General features: G+C 38.4%; 1 protein-coding gene across 23 annotated transcripts in view; it reads left to right on the top strand.

The window, feature by feature from the left end:
• MADD (MAP kinase activating death domain) overlaps positions 1-11,797 on the top strand; it is a 55,383-nt gene extending 43,586 nt beyond the window's left edge. For 22 of the 23 annotated variants that reach the window (XM_057408820.1, XM_057408822.1, XM_057408842.1 and 19 more), the window contains 3 exons: positions 3,398-3,467; positions 8,538-8,584; positions 10,291-11,797. In XM_057408820.1, coding sequence (XP_057264803.1) covers positions 3,398-3,467; positions 8,538-8,584; positions 10,291-10,398 — 225 coding nt within the window. In that variant the 3' untranslated portion in view covers positions 10,399-11,797. The remainder of the gene's footprint in view (positions 1-3,397; positions 3,468-8,537; positions 8,585-10,290) is intronic. The other variant, XM_057408833.1, reaches the window with a different exon arrangement.
• Positions 11,798-15,741: the final 3,944 nt, after the last annotated feature.

Genomic DNA, 15,741 nt, shown 5'->3' on the forward strand with positions numbered 1-15,741 from the left:
TTCATCCCCTTCCCACTGTGGCTGTAGCCAGATGAGTTTCATTTCTTAAGATGGATATTGAAACAAATATAGTTCTGGAAAATATATTCAGTATGTTTAATCCTTGGTCTGTTAGATTTCCATTGGCAGCTGGCAAGGGCATTCAGTACCAGTTAGTGGGCCTAAGACATATCCTTATTGTTCTTCTCAAAACAAAGTGTCTAGACAGATAACAAAGGTCAGCCATGTGAGGGTCTGTATAGAATGGACAACTGTAGCAGTTATATAAAGGGCTCCTGCTAGTTGTACTGTTAAAGAAAAAGTCCCCTCCAATTTCCTTACTCTGGGGAGCTAAAGAATGTTTGTATTCCTGTTCTAGCACTCATCAGCCAGTCTGCTGCTTAATAAAAGCTCTGCTATTCTAGATGAATTGTCCTTTCCACTTCTCCTATAAATTTTATGGATTGCTCCCTAAGGCAGTTGGTTTCGGAACATGTCTATGAGCATGGTGAAACCCAGGATCCTTCAGCCATTTCTGTGTTTAAAAGGGTTTTTTCTGTGTCTGTGGAATTTGTTGGCTAATTGACAAATGCCTGCAGGACCTCATCAGGCACAGCTTTCACTTCATCTGGCTCTCCTTACTCCATATACAGTCCCTGTATATGGAGTAAGGCCCTCTTTCCAAGTACTCTTTCAGCAATGCAGCTTACTAACAGAAGGGTTTTCCATTGCTCTGCTTGGTTGGATGTCATAGAAATAATTCATTTAGAACATTTAGAACCGAGATTTCCAATTTTTTTATTTAAAAAGAAGGCGTAAATAAATGTTTAAGTCTGTTCTGTCCTACCTGAAAAGATGGAACATTATGCTTTGGTATTAGAATGGTGCTTGCTTTCATGAAACTGTTTTTGAAGGCTCTTGATTTGCAGTGTGTATCCTTTCTTACTACCTTGCGAATCCTTCAGGAAATGTCTTAGATGCATGGTGGGCCAACCCATGATTGCCATGGCTGTCTTTAGTACTCACAAATGGTTTCCCCATGACAGCTTAAGAAGAAAAAATGTTCAGTTGTATCTGTGCCTATCAGATCAGAAGAAGCCCTTTGGAATAGGGAGGAATTGAGTGTCCCTGTGGCATTGGCAGATTATTCTGAGTTCACATCTCCAAATTCTGTTATAATATTGGGACTCTGTAATTCTGTCCCCATTATGAATTCATCTGTGTCAAAAATAGATGGAAGTTTAATAAAATGCAGCAGGCACATGCCCATCTACAGTAGGATCCACACTGAATGCTCTGTCTTGAAGAACCACAGTTTCCCTAGGGTAAGTAACTGTTATTTCCTTTACACTTGTTTTCTGACTGAGTGAGAAGAGAGCATCTCTGTCCCTTAAACGACATAGCAAGGAATTGCCCATCAACTCAGACGTCTTCTGAAAACGGTTAACTTACTTTAATTGTAACAAACTCACTAAATTCCCATCTCACTCATACCTCTTGTGGAAATACAGTGCTCAGACCCGAGCACTGGGGGCAGTCAAGTCTTTTAGGCAGCTTTACTGTTACCGCATAAAACAACCAATGTTTCACTTGAGCCTTTCTATTGGATTCCTGAATTTTGTTCTTTAGACCACTAGCAAAAATTTCTCACAGAAAACATCACAGAAAAAGGAAGCGAAGTGCAGCAAAGAAAGTTCTGTTTTTGATGTGTTTGCTTTGTAACTGTTCCTCAAAAGATAAGGGTTTTTTTACCAACAAAATGAATACAGAACAAGGGCAAGACCAGGGAAACAAAAAAGATGGGGTTACGTTCCCTTGAATGTAAGCAGAAAGTAAGCTTCGTATTTTCTAAGTAACTGGAAGCTTAGGTTTTTATATTGAGCAAAAAATAGCCTAGGCCTGTTTGTCAGTTCTCTACTAATAAAAGTAACAATAAAATCCCTTTGATTTGAAAATTAGCCAGGCTGCTCAGGTATGTGGTGCAGTTACTGATCTCTACCCATACAGATAAGCCTGATTCTTTAAAACCCAACAATTTCTGGTGTTGACTTCCTTTGTCTTTCTTGGGGAGTGTGTCATCTATGGCTGCATGGGTGTTGCTAATACTGGATTCAGAGGGTTGCAGAGTTTTCCTTTCCCTTCTTTCCAAAATGACAGAGTTTCTCTAGTAACATTTTTAACAAAGGTCCTGAGTTCATGGTGTATGACATGTACAAGGCACCGAAAATGTCAATCCAGACTGCTGTTATATAGACTTGCAAGGGTCTTTCTAGGGTACTGGACAAAGACACTGAACTATAGGGCAGTGTTACTCTCAGTGTTTCTCCTGCATTGAAAAAGCAAGTATATGGAAAAATGGAATGTGGAATTGACTCCCTTCTGCAGCTTCTTCCATCTGTGTACTGATCTGACCTTTTTGGAGATGTGCACGTAAGAAGGAACTGTTCTGTTTCTTGAAATAGATTGGGTATTGAATAAACTCAATATGCTCAGAGAACTTGGTTGGTTATGCAATCTTGGCATCTACATTCTGGACTGAGAAACCTAGTCGTGCAGTGCAACTATCTTTCTTTTGGGGTTTACATATGTAAAGTGTAAGTTTAAAGCAGGTTTGTTTTCTGAGTGACTGCTCAGCTAGCAGCAGCCCTGTGTGAAGTGAGCAAATGATAGAGGAGGGTCCAACTCTCCTGTCCTGCTTAAAGCAGAAAACTGGTACTGACAGTTAGAGGAGACAGTTACAAGAGTAAGTATGCAGATTATATATCAGAAACTGTAATAAAGAAGTCTCAAACGGCAAGTCTGTGAGGGATAAGGAAGGTTAGAGGTTCCTCACTGGATTAAATTGAATACTGGATGGGTTAGGAGAATCAGTGTCAGGGTGGGAAGTAGAGTGCCCCTTACCTGCCCTCTATGCTGGAGGAGGATGCATGGAGGGGCAGAATCTAACTGGGATGGATCAGAGGCTACAAATCATGCCAAATTTGGGAGCCAGCTTTTTTCTTGTCCCCCTCTTCTGTTGTATTTCAGGTGTGTTGGTATTCTTTTTGCAATAACTCATTTGAGTGCCTGAAGGGGTAGCAATGTTGGATATGTCAGAGTTACTAACTCCTTCGTTTCTCTTCCATGCTTTCTCCTCCTGCAAGGAGCGGAAGGTACTTCATCTTCTGCTGTCTTCGCTTCTTAGCACTTTTAAGTTATTTGTTGATTTCTAGCATTGTGGCAAGTTTGTCTTTTGAATATTTATTTCACCCTTTATTTATATATTAAACTGTAAATGAACTGGTAGTGTATGCTACAACACTTCAGGTTGTATCTGCTGTGATGATGTTTTTGTTTCATTTTGGTTTTTAGTTTAAATAAAAACCCCAACAAAACCAACCTGACTAATTTGATGTTACTTTTCTTCCTGTTTTTGTAGGTTTTCATAGAGCTGAATCACATTAAAAAGTGCAATACTGTGCGAGGAGTCTTTGTCCTGGAGGAATTTGGTAATTACATTATTTTGATATTAGGTCTGTACTCACATGGCAGTAACTCAAATTTCCAGTCCTTAGCTGCACTGCAGTTTCAAAGATGGGAGAGAAATGTAGATTGCACAGAAGTTGCCTAACTGAGAGATGGGTGACTAAACATTAAACTTCACATGTTAATTTTCATCATATTAAGATTTGTGGCCTAGGTGCTTTTTGTTAATAGAGATGATGTTTTGAGTCTTCTGAAGCAAAGAAAACAGTTAAACTTGGAGGTGTGTAGGAATTTTCTGTGGTATGTTCTTTTTTCATCTGAGAAACCACATTTTTAGGTAGGATTTATAGTTGATCTTTCTCAACGGGTTAAAACTTAAACAGGAGAAGTTTAGATTGGATATAAGGAGGAAATCCTTTCCTGTTAGGGTGGTGAGGCACTGGAATGAGTTGCCCAGGGAGGTTGTGAATGCTCCATCCCTGGCAGTGATCAAGATCAGGTTGCACAAGGCCTTGGGTGATATGGTTTAGTGTGGGGTGTCCCTGCCCATGGCAGGGTGGTTGGAACTTGATGATCTTAAGGTTGTTTCCAACCCTAACTATTCTATGATTCTATTCTATGATTCTAACACACTATGTTTTCATTACAAAGAATTACTGTTAATTGCAAAGCTTCCTCTTTGCTCTGTGTGGAATTTCATTTTGTTGTACGGAGCAGAAGATATTTTGTCAAGTTGCACTTGATTTATCCTGTGGCTTTTGTTTCAGAACATCCCTGGTAAAGAGTAGAAATGTAAAGGTTAAGGAGAATAGAGAATTTGTGCTGTTTTCGTCAGGTATTGCTATAACATAGAAGCTGCCTGCGGCTGTTCAGTGTCAGTGGCAGTCATGTTGTACTTAACTAGTGTCTGAACAAAATGAGTGACTTCAGATGCAGCTCTCCAGAGGAGTGATCCACATACTTCTCTTGAAATAGTCCCCAAACCATATTGGTTTATTCTTCCACCCATCTGTGAGACATTTGTCTAGGTCTTAAGTGTTATGTATGAAACATTTCAAAAGAAGATAAAATTTACAATGTTCTTTCCATAGCAGATGAGCATCCATACGTTGGCCCCTATTCAAAATCCAACCCAGCAGCTCCCTATACCAAGACTTGTTGTTCCTTGGTGCTGTGAATAGAATGTTCTGGCTGAGGGATTCTCTCTTAGAATATGAAAGGCATTTAATATGAGATTGCTGAAATTAGTGACTCTGACCATAATAATGTGTTACCTCCTTTCGGTGATACAAAGTTATAAGCTAGTCAGATGATAAAGCCTTTCTGACTATTGCAGTTTGCTTGTCATTTGCCATAAATTAATCTCCCAGAAGTTTGGGATTTGAATTTTTAACAATTTTCCCCCATTTTCTGATAATGTTGTTTGTGGTTCAGATGGTCAGATCAGTGTATTCAAACCCTGAAAGTTTTCTAATAGTTTAGATGTTCCGAAGTTGTCTTTATGGCTTCATGGCTGTGTATTCCTTTGATACCATACTTTCACCCTGTCAGGCCTGATTCGTTTTACTACTTACAGAAATTGCTTAAGGGTGTAAAAGATTATTGATGAGTTTTACAAAGGAGAATTCAGAAGCCATACTATCAGTTTAAAGAATGGCTTCAGCTTCTGAAACCCTTAACTTAGAAGAAATTACTTGGATCAAAGCAAGTAATTTTTGGATCATTTTGGGGAGGTTTAACTCAAAAGTATTTCTTTTAATAGTTTGTTTATATTGCATAAGAAGACAGATAGTCTAGTTAGACTTAGTTATTTCCAGTCAACTTCTGTTGATGGCTGTAATAAAATTTAGCCTCTGAATAATGACTGTAATAACTGTAAGAAAAAGAACCTTTATAACAGAAAATTTTGTAATCAAAGGCCTATTGCAAAAGCTAAAATTGTGATAATGGAACTTATGAAAGGGTAATTTTAGGAGTAGTTAAAAATAAACTGGGAGTTAGACACTACAAGCAAAGCCTGAGAAATGAAACCAATCAAATGAGAAACACCCTTCTCCCAAATTAGAGGTCACAGACAAGAACCAGTTTAAATGTACCAAGTGAGATTTACAGTTTGCTCATCCAGCTAATAAACAGAAAGAAGAAAGGAAGAAAGATGTTGCAGGGGGGTGAAACTTCTTGTGCACAGTTGAGAGACCACCTCAGAGCTGCTTTTTAACTGTTATGAAGATGAGAAGATAGTCCAACCTGTCCTATTCAAGTGAACTTAACATGTTAATTTAATAGTAAAGAACAGCATTCAGCAAAAACTCGTGTGGATTTAAGTGAGGATATTTAGCTGTGTTAAGCATTGTGAACCTTGCAGTCAGATTCCGTATTGCAGGATTATAGTCTTAGACAGGTAGAGAGCAGTGAGCATGCATACTTCAGCCTGGTGGGAAAGACTTCAGTGAAAGACTGGTTTACTTGGTTTTGCCAAGCACAAATGCTCCAAGTTCAGTGATAGCACAGCAGGGAGTGAAAGTTTTAGGTGGCAGCATGAAATTTGGCATTGTGATTTCAGAGCAGGATGCAAAGCAGATATTCAGGAATTGTTGCCCACAAATGGAAGTGGAGATTTAAGTAAGTGAGGAAATGTAAGGCTCTTCCCTCTGGAATTTGAGTTACTGCTGCGTACTTGTGCTTTACTTTTTTGTGGCCCCTTCACCGCCGCTGCTATGAAAACCTTCATTCTCCAGCAGGTAAAGTGTTGTCCCCTAAACTCATTCTATGCTAGTGCCATATTTTCATTCACAGGACCAAAGGCTGCAGGATGGTGCTTAATAATTTACTCCCTTCATCCACTTAGCATCAACAGCATCAGGAATGTCTTAATGTTAGAAGTGCTTCTAATCTCTTAATTCGAGGCTGGGGTCTTTTTTTCTTTTTATTTTCTTTCTTCTTTTTGTATTCTGCAGCAGTAGTGCTTTCACTTCTCTGAGCATAAATCCAAACCCATTCTTTTTACTCTTCCTCAGTCCTCTCAGAAGATTTTTCCCGACTGGAATTACTGTACTTATTTATACTGACTGTGAAATGGAGGGACCTTGCCTAGGTGCTCTCTGTTCCCTCTATTCCTACTCTCAACTATGATAAAGGACTTCACAGGTTCCCTTCTCTCCTTCCCTCGTGGCACAAGGTCCTTACAGCTTTCCTTTCCTGCTTTTTGAATAGTATATGAACAGTTGTATGTTATCTAGTGGGCAGTGAGACTTACACAGCTGTAAAAGTCCTACACTAGTTGGCTGTGCACCAGCCTCAGTCCCACCTTTGTCCCCTGGTGATGTGGAGTTAATTTGGAACCATCTGGTGCCAACGGGTAAGGTAGCTTGATGTGCACCTTCTTATCCTCCCAGATCTGGTCACTGGTTTCACTGGGGCAGTGCAGCCTGGGTGTGTGCTTCCCATGTTTCTCAGTCCTTAATGTAACTGCCAACCCAAGAGAAGAGAAAATTGAACAAATGAACAAAACCATTGCTTTTTACAGTCATATTCTGTACTTCTCACTAGCTTTTCTTTCAAGAATGACATACCAAGACATAGGAGAATTAGTAGGCACTAATTCTAATTCAAAGTCATCTAAACACTAATTTGTGTTTAGATGACTTTGTGCAACCCAGTCTGCACTGCCTGTGTTTGGCCCCATAGAGTGTGATCCATCCCCTCTCCAGCATTTAGCTGTGTCATATCATAGAAAAGGTGACATGTGCATGAATAGGTTTTGGTGTGGACTTTTCCTAGTTACTCATACTGAACTCATCTGCCTCTGTTTCTTTTCTTGTCACTCACTAGTACTATGTGTAATAAAACATTTACCCTTCCTCTACAAGCCTGGTATGATTTGGTTTTGCATAATTTCTGTATTGCTTCTTCTTAATCTTTTTGATGTGACATAGAAATTTCATGGCAAATTTCAGCCATACTGGAAAAGGAAGTACCCACAGTTGGTCTTGCTGTTCCACTGATCTTAACATTGTAAATTTGCCATTTGTATGTTCTTAGTGTGGTCTTTGTTCTCTTCTGGTGATTTCCCATGGTATCTGTTCACAACAACCTTTGTAGACCAAGTGTGGGTCAAAAGCAGAGTTCAGATGCATTGCACACCAATGGGATGGTTACAGTTTGCTTTTTTATGCGTTCCACAGTGAGAATGAAAGGCAAAGTTTATTCAGCTCTATTTTGCCTCTTTCCTTCCTGTTAGTCTGGGGCAGTTCATGGGAACAAGATTAAATCTTCTGGGTAATAAGTCTGGTTTTTATTCATCAGTGCCCTGATCATCTATATCTATGAAGTCTTACAGAAATCAGCAGGTATTTTAAGAATATGTGTGACTGAAATGAGTATTCTATTTTAAGCCAGCTTGTTCAAAAGCAATGACCGTTTTCAGTGAGTATATCAAGTAACAACCATCACACACATCTGAGACAGGAGAAAGAATGTCTTGAGAAACTTGAAATAGAACTAGGAAAGAGTCTTCCAGTTCAGAAAATTTCTCTTTCATCTCTTTTTCTTTGTTCTGGATTTCAGTAACTAACTGCAGAGTGTCCTCTGTAATGAGTGTCCTCTGTTGAGATCTGGTATTTAGCAGAGAAGAATTCAGATATCTGAAGGATAAAATCTTTGGGAATCACATACTGACAGATTCTTCTGGAATTGTTGGTTATTGTTTTATCACAGTAGACATTAGGCATATTTTGTCATTAAGCATACTTTGTCATTCATTTTGCTCTCTAGCAGGAATAAGTAGTATGAGAAAAGCTGGAGTCTCTAAGAACCATCAAATACCTGCTATGTCTTTCCAAACAGAGACAGTGGAATATTTTTGCCAACCTGAGTAATTTATCATGACATTACCAGTATCTTCAAGGACATATTTAATATAAATGAAGAGAAGGAAGCGTATCTAGAAGTAAGGGATAGTGAGGTGCCCTGTACCTGCACCTGCTGTCTGTGTGCATCCCTTCCCTTTCCTATGGGAACATTGTGCTATTGCTTTCCCCTTTTCCTCTCGTTTTTTGAACTTTTTGTTTTGTCTCTTGCCCGTCCGGTTTTAGTTCCTGAAACTAAAGAAGTGGTGAGCCACAAGTACAAGACGCCAATGGTGAGTCAACTCTGATGCTTTCTGGTAGTTCTTTAGAGGATGTATCTTTACGTTTTCATGTGTTGAAAGAATGACACTGAGATTGCAGGATTTGCAGTGCTAATACTGCAGTGAAACACTAGCTGCTCTTTTATGATTGTTTTCCTAAAGGGAAGACAACAAAAATTGGTGATTGTTGTTTCTATGAAACTAGAAGTACTCACAGGTAGTGCAAAAAAGCACAGTTGCTTTTGTTAGGATAGATAAAGATGCAAGGTCTTAGCATGAATTTAGCACAGTAAGAGTTGTTAAGACAATGTAAAACACAATCCTTAATCTACAGAAGGGAGATTGGTTCTCAGGCATAAAACAATTGCTGACTGAGTTTATGAAAACTTCCCATTTACTCCTGAAAGACAGCATTGAAATGCAAGAGACCTGTAGAAGTATTGATTTCCTCCCATGTTGGAAAACCCATTGCTGTGGTTTAGTGCTCAGTTTTTATAGCATTTTTTGGACACCAGCAGTTGACACTGGTAGTCAGCACTTCTACGCAGAATAGTTCAATGATCAGGCTTATATGCATTTATGAGGAAGAAATAGAAACAAGTGGTTATCATCAGAACTGAAATTTCTTCAGTTACTTAATGTCTGAAGTGCATCACATGCATTTGATGGTTGCATGGAACTCATAGTCCTTCAAGAGTAAAAAATTGAAGAAATTAGCAATGTTTTAGGAACAAAATGCTTAGAATATATGTAATTTAAGAAGCAGATAGTTGTATCTTTTAATAAGAAAAAACAGCTTAGTGCAAATTAATGATATTTTACACAAGTGTTTTGGCTTGTACTATAATACAACAAAACAAGTGGTTATTCTTGTTACCTTTACAAAGTAATAAATGTCAGTTTACAAGGCAAGAATTTTTAAGATCACCAGAACAGCCAGTATTAGAACTGAGATATAAACGAAGTCCAAGTCTTACCTTCACGGAATTGTGCTGCCAGACATGTGCTAACAGGGGATTTCCTGTTAAACGATAGCACACTTAATTGTTTAAAAGCAATAATGGTAAATCATGATGATGCTATGTGCAACCCTCTGCGTTAAGGCAGTGACAAAGTTGCTTTGCTGTTCTTCATATGAAACATGCAATGTTGGGTTGTGGTTTTGTTGCTTTTTTACCATTAAAAAGTAAAAAAGAGAGAAAAAGCTTGTGTTACATATGGATTTACTGGCATTGGTTAACAATGGCAAGGATTATCAGTCCTTGTACTTTTGAGAATAAAAAGCTAGTTGTGAATAAGGAAGAATCCCACCATCTCATGAGTTAAGGTAAAGTACTGGATGTTTAGTTGTAGACTCTTTTAATTCAACCCCTCCCAGAAAAAAAAATGAGTATGTAACTTCATACAACAGACCAAAGGCAGATATGTAGGATGGTTATTTCTAAAGCCAGCTAGCCAACTTTCAAGCTTAGCATACTGTTCTTAAAAATTATTAGAATCATACTATCAAGCAACTAATGTTTTTATCCCAAAGGAGGTTTTATAGTTGTTACAAGGCTTTTTTTCTCTATCCATCTCAATCAGAAGGTAGTATGGGACACTTTTCCCTGATTTTTTTGCCTGTAGCCAGGCATGCAGCTAAATACAAAATGTACAGTGGATTTTGTAAAACACTAGATCATCTGAATATCATTATCTCCTTTTCTAAATTGTTCTAGGCTCATGAGATCTGCTACTCCGTGCTGTGTCTCTTCTCTTATGTGGCTGCAGTTCGTGGAAAAGAGGCAGAAAACAAAAGCAAACCACCTCGACCGGTTTCCAGTTGATCCTGATATTGGAAAATACCTACCCTTTGGCACGTTGATAATGCAGTATTCCCCTTTTTACTGCAGTTTCTGGAGCTCACCTTATTGTCTTCTATGAGAACTTGATTATTTATGTATGATCCTGCAAGTCTTTCCCCATAGAAAAACCTAAGACTTCACTGCTCAGTCTCCTTCTGAATTCGTTCTTTATGGAGTTTTTCTATCAGCTGTTAATCAGACAGTTTTGAGCATCAGTATCCAGCTGTGAGTGACCTATTCTGGCCATTCCGTTGGAATTCCCTTTTTCTTAAGATGACTAATGGCTTCAGTTTGGATGTTTTTTGTTTCTAGTGGCACTTGTTACAGGTTAATCACTCTACAACTGCAGGCTTCTGCTTTCAGCTTCTCTGGTGTGTGCACAGTGGAAGCAGTCTGATCCTGCATGTTGTTTAAATGTTGTGTTTTTATTGTTTTCCTTCTGTGTTGTTCATTTTTAACCACCAACATGGTGTTCTTGTCACATAGTTCTTTCAGATCCTTTTGGGAGAGATGAACAGTTACAATAGTCTTAAAACACCACGTGACAGTTGAAGTTTGGCTATTAAATTGGTCCATTTGTGGATATGACTGGTATTCCAGTGGGAAAAGAAGTGGAGAGAGAAACTTTGCAGGCAGTATATTGTGAAAACCCCTGCCACCTCATGGATTCTGTGGATTTTCAAATGCGAGTTTAGGTAATATTTGTAGATTTATCCCAGCAGCAGAGCTGGCAAATGCATATAAGCACTACCAAAAGCAGTTAATCGCAGGGGTTAGAAAATGCGTAAGGAAGTGTAAAACTTGGAAACATTACTGACAAAAGCACCGGGCAGATCCATGTCTCTCTGGGTTTGTATCACGAGATATTCCTATGGCTATTTGGTGAACATGTTCAAAACCCAAAGGATTATTCTATGTCCAGATTTTTTAAGCTATTGCCTTTTTTTCCAATCTCTGCCTGTATTTCTTGCAAATCCTGTGTTACTGTATAATGAAACTCCTGCAGTTAAAACTATCCGTCACATTCCTTATTTTAAGTAGGCTGAATGTGAATGTTTTTTGCATCCTGTTTTTGTTCTTGAACTAACTGCACTTGTCTGGAAAGGTCTCAGGATGCTCAAAGCAGAGACTGTCTAGAGAGAAATTGTTACATGTAAAATACCTGGAAAAAATGCTCTGATGCAAACGGATGTATTGTATGTTTTGACATAAAATTATGAGTAAATGCACCCAGAAATAACCCTTAGTCAGGGTATCTACTGTTTTGAATGGAATATACTAGTAATGGGTGAGGAAATGATGTAAATATTATAGTACCATATCTATTTATAGAAACTGTACAGCTCTCTGAATGTGAAAATAAAATGTCATTCAACCAGCACCTGGTTTTCTTCCTTCTGTCCTCTTCTATTGATGCAACTTATTCTGAAATTAATGTAATTATATACAAAATACATCATACACATGTGAAATAATGAAAAAGAGAAAACTGTAAGTAGAAAATCTATACTTTTTTCCACGTAAGCAGTTGAAAGTTGTTTTGTTGGGTTGTTTTTTCTTGTATCATAACATGAATGTGATTTGTCTTTTTAAAAAGGTGTCTGAAAAACATGACTAGGGACAACAGACACTGATGAAATACTGACTTTTTATGCACACATGCATATAGAAGCAACATGTAAAGAATTTTTCATCCTTTCCTAATATGAAGGCAAAACTGAAATTGCCAAACCCTGAAATTAGCCTGTTTTGTTATTTTCTTTCTTTTTTCTTCCGAGACTGCAAGTCTTCTTACAGGAATATCTGAATTTTTAGCAATTGCAGTATTGTTGATACTACTGTATTACAAGTACAGTTAGAGCTTAAATCACTTTGGCTTACAATAGATGTTCCATTTACTGCAATACTGGGTCCCACTTAGGTAGACATTTGTAGTTTTTAAGTTGTGATTACTGTAGCAGGCCTATTAATATTCAAACCATTAACTTATAAGGGGGAGATTCAAACCATTAATTTACTCAAACCATTAACTTATAAGGGGGAGATTAGAGTTTAAAATCATTAAATGCACAGCATTGCTTACTATACACAGTTCCCTTTCTCCCCCTGTAGAAGCTGTATTTTTTCAAGTTTATTTTTCTGTGACTTAAAGTCATAAATTGCATAAACTTCTGTACACTATACTGCTGAGAAACTTCAGTCCAGGATAAGACTTTCAAAGCACTTGATAGCAAAAAGGGCCCTCTGCCCCTTTTGATGCAATTCTTTTCAAGAACACGGGGCTGAATAGTTGCAGCACTTGTTAAGTAGCAAAGAAGAATCAGCAACAACCTCAAGTGCACTAACACTGAGCTTCTGGTCTTTAGGTGAGAGCAACTGTCTTGGCTTCAAAATTGAAGCGTACAAAACCTTTCATGCTGATGGTGACTTGGCGGGTGTCCTGCTGACGGTGGGAATGTATGTATTCACCTGAGACAAAGGCAAGCTGTGTAGTGTTTCCACTACTAAAGGCACAGTGATATTCTGGGCATACCAAATGAAGATCAGATTTAAAAGTGGTATAAAAGTGTAAGTCTTTTGAAATACAGTCATCATGAGAGGTACATAAAACCTGGAGGAAAAAAAGGAACAGTGATTTGCAAGTGTTTTGTGATGTCCCACATATTTTGATCTTTAGGTAGGAATTCCTTAGCAGTAGTAAGAACTTTGAGGGTTCTAAAGCTTCCAGAACGAAACGGAAGACTAATAGGTAATAACAACTAGTGCTAGGCGGCTTAGAACAAAAGGAGTAATTTGTTTTTACCACTAGGAGGAGCCTGTGCCTCAGGTTTTAAGTATTTCAAGATGACAACCTTTTTACTTTAACACCTGTGCTATTTGTCACTAATGTGACAAAGATTTATGAACTTGCCTTAAAACTTACAGTGTTTGCTCATCAACAAGTTTATTTTTCTGCTACAACTTGTTTGTGCAGGTTGGTTTTCGAAAACATTGTTAAGTGATCTCTGCAGACGCTGGGGTTTGTGACTACTCCTTATGGCAGTTTTAAAGATGGTTACTAATTTATCTGGTTTTTTGGATCACAGGTCTTCATCGTGATGTTCTAGAAAGATGCCTTTGATTTGTTTGTGAATGCAGTCAGTTTCTAATATGAGTGGGTGCACATTTGAAAGATTACAGGTTTTAATATCAGTGCCGTAACAATGGTACTTATTAAGTGATATTTATTAAAGATATATGGAAAAAACTTTGTTGGAGGAAAAAGTTCATTACTTTAAGGAAATCATTGTAAAATTTTCTTACACCCTGCTTTCTGACTGCAGATAATCCCTACCCTTCTACTTTGACACTTTCATGACAGCAGAGAAGTTCATCTGGGTATTCAAAAGCTAAATTTCTAGTAAATGTAAATCATGAAGAATTTTGATTCCAACTAAAATTCTTTCTTAGTGATCAAACTGGATGAAAAAAACATGGGTCTGATTCTAAGCCTTCTTAGGAACCTTGGTGTTGCAAAGATACTGCAGATATTTATGCCAGAGGAGGGCTTTTGGTTCTTAATAAGGAAGCAAAGCTTGCCCCTGTGTCAGGCATAGGTTCCCGTAACCACTGAATTCAGAACTAGACAGAAAATAGATACTAAGCTTCTCACAAAGAGAAATACTTACATCCCAGTTCCCCTGACTGACAAATGGGTCAAAGGCAGAAAATTTTGCCTCTGAAGTGAGATCCTCCTTCTGTAAGAAAAATGGTTTCTGCTCAGCTTCAGTGGGATTTAGGAACTCCAAGTCTTAGACAAGCCAGATTTTGGCAAAAGACGGCTTCCAGCTCCTAAACAAGTGGGGATTAGGACCTAGAAGCAGCAGCTTTGTGCAAAGGACCTTGCCAAACAAAAGGCAATGCCAAAGAGCCTCTTGCTCTTCCAGAAGTTACAATTCTGCCAGAGGCATCTGCTTCTCACAAGGACAAGACATTTCCAGACACCTGAGGGTTATCATTTTGCTTCTGCTAGCAGCAACGGCTTCATTCTACCCTTTAATGCTCTTGTAGGATATTCAGTTTGAGCAACAGATTTGAGTTCCTACAGCCATTCCCAGAGAGGGTATTTCACAATAAATAGCAGAAATGTGATGATGCTCTAAATAGCAGTAGGCGTGTGACCCGTCTTTTCTGTATCTGAAGTTTGATGTTGCTGACAAATGAGGTTTGAGTGCAGTTGAGTACAAACCAGATGTAAGAGGATCTCTGTCAGGCATATTCTGTACCCAGATATGATAAAGATCAGCTCAATGTTTACACCAATCTTAGTAAAATCATAAGTTGATTTTCTGTTTACATGTGCTTAGTATAACTGTAAGATATAAGTTCATTTTCTGTTGCTGGGTGGACAACATTTTGAAATGTCCAGCATTAACTTTGTTTTAAAGGATCAGTCCAACAAAGAATCATACGTACAACAGCCAGGGGCAAACAGTCCTGCTTTTATTTGCAACAGTTACTATAGTGATAAACGTGGTTTAGGAACCTACATAGAAATAGAAATCCCCTCCTCCCAGAATAGCTGTACATAAAAAGGAACAAACGGTGGCAGGAAAAACACCAGTAGAACTCTATAAACAGTTGCTTCCTTCAAGTATGAGAAAACTCTAGTTCTGTATTTTCATCCTTCCACTCTTTTTTACCTTTTCAGTTTCTCTTAGTAACTCTTGTGAGTGCCAGTCTATCCACAGTGCTCTGGGTATAAAAGTGCACTCTTCTTCCCTTTTTACCTGTCTCCCTGCTTGGATTCGTTGCTGTTTCCTCAGTATTTCTTGGCCTATACTCTCTTCAGGCATCCAGGCTCAGTTCTGCACCTCAATTTGTCATCAGATGTTTCCAACTGTTTCCCTTTGTGTTTTTTCATTTATTTTCGCATGTTCTTCTCACCAATTTGACCATCATCGTCTCCCAGCCTCTTTGCCCAGACAACTCAGATCTATGCTCCTCCTTAGTCTGTTCAACCGGCTTCCAGTCATAGTCATCTTCCCCTGTCCTGTTCTTGCTAAGCTCTTGGTTATCTTCTTCCATCCCTCAGCCTCATTCCACTCATACTCCCTTTGCATTTCAATATCATTATTTTTGGTGAAGTGCTGAAGAGTGCTATAGAGGTAACTGTCTTAGTTCTGCTGTTATGTGACAGCTCCCAACAGCAGCTCTTCCTTGATCTCCTGGTTAGAAATGGCCTAACCATTTAATCTGATACTAGAAATAAACAAATTTGTCCAAAAATAGACTTGTAACCTAAAGACTTTTCTAAATTGTTATTTTTTTTTTCAGTGCTGTAGG

Source organism: Pezoporus wallicus, unplaced genomic scaffold (assembly GCF_028554395.1).
Source record: "Pezoporus wallicus isolate ANWC-B61680 ecotype Strahan unplaced genomic scaffold, APGP_CSIRO_Pwel_v1 contig_6382, whole genome shotgun sequence".
In the NCBI taxonomy this organism is placed as follows: Eukaryota; Metazoa; Chordata; class Aves; order Psittaciformes; family Psittacidae; genus Pezoporus; species Pezoporus wallicus.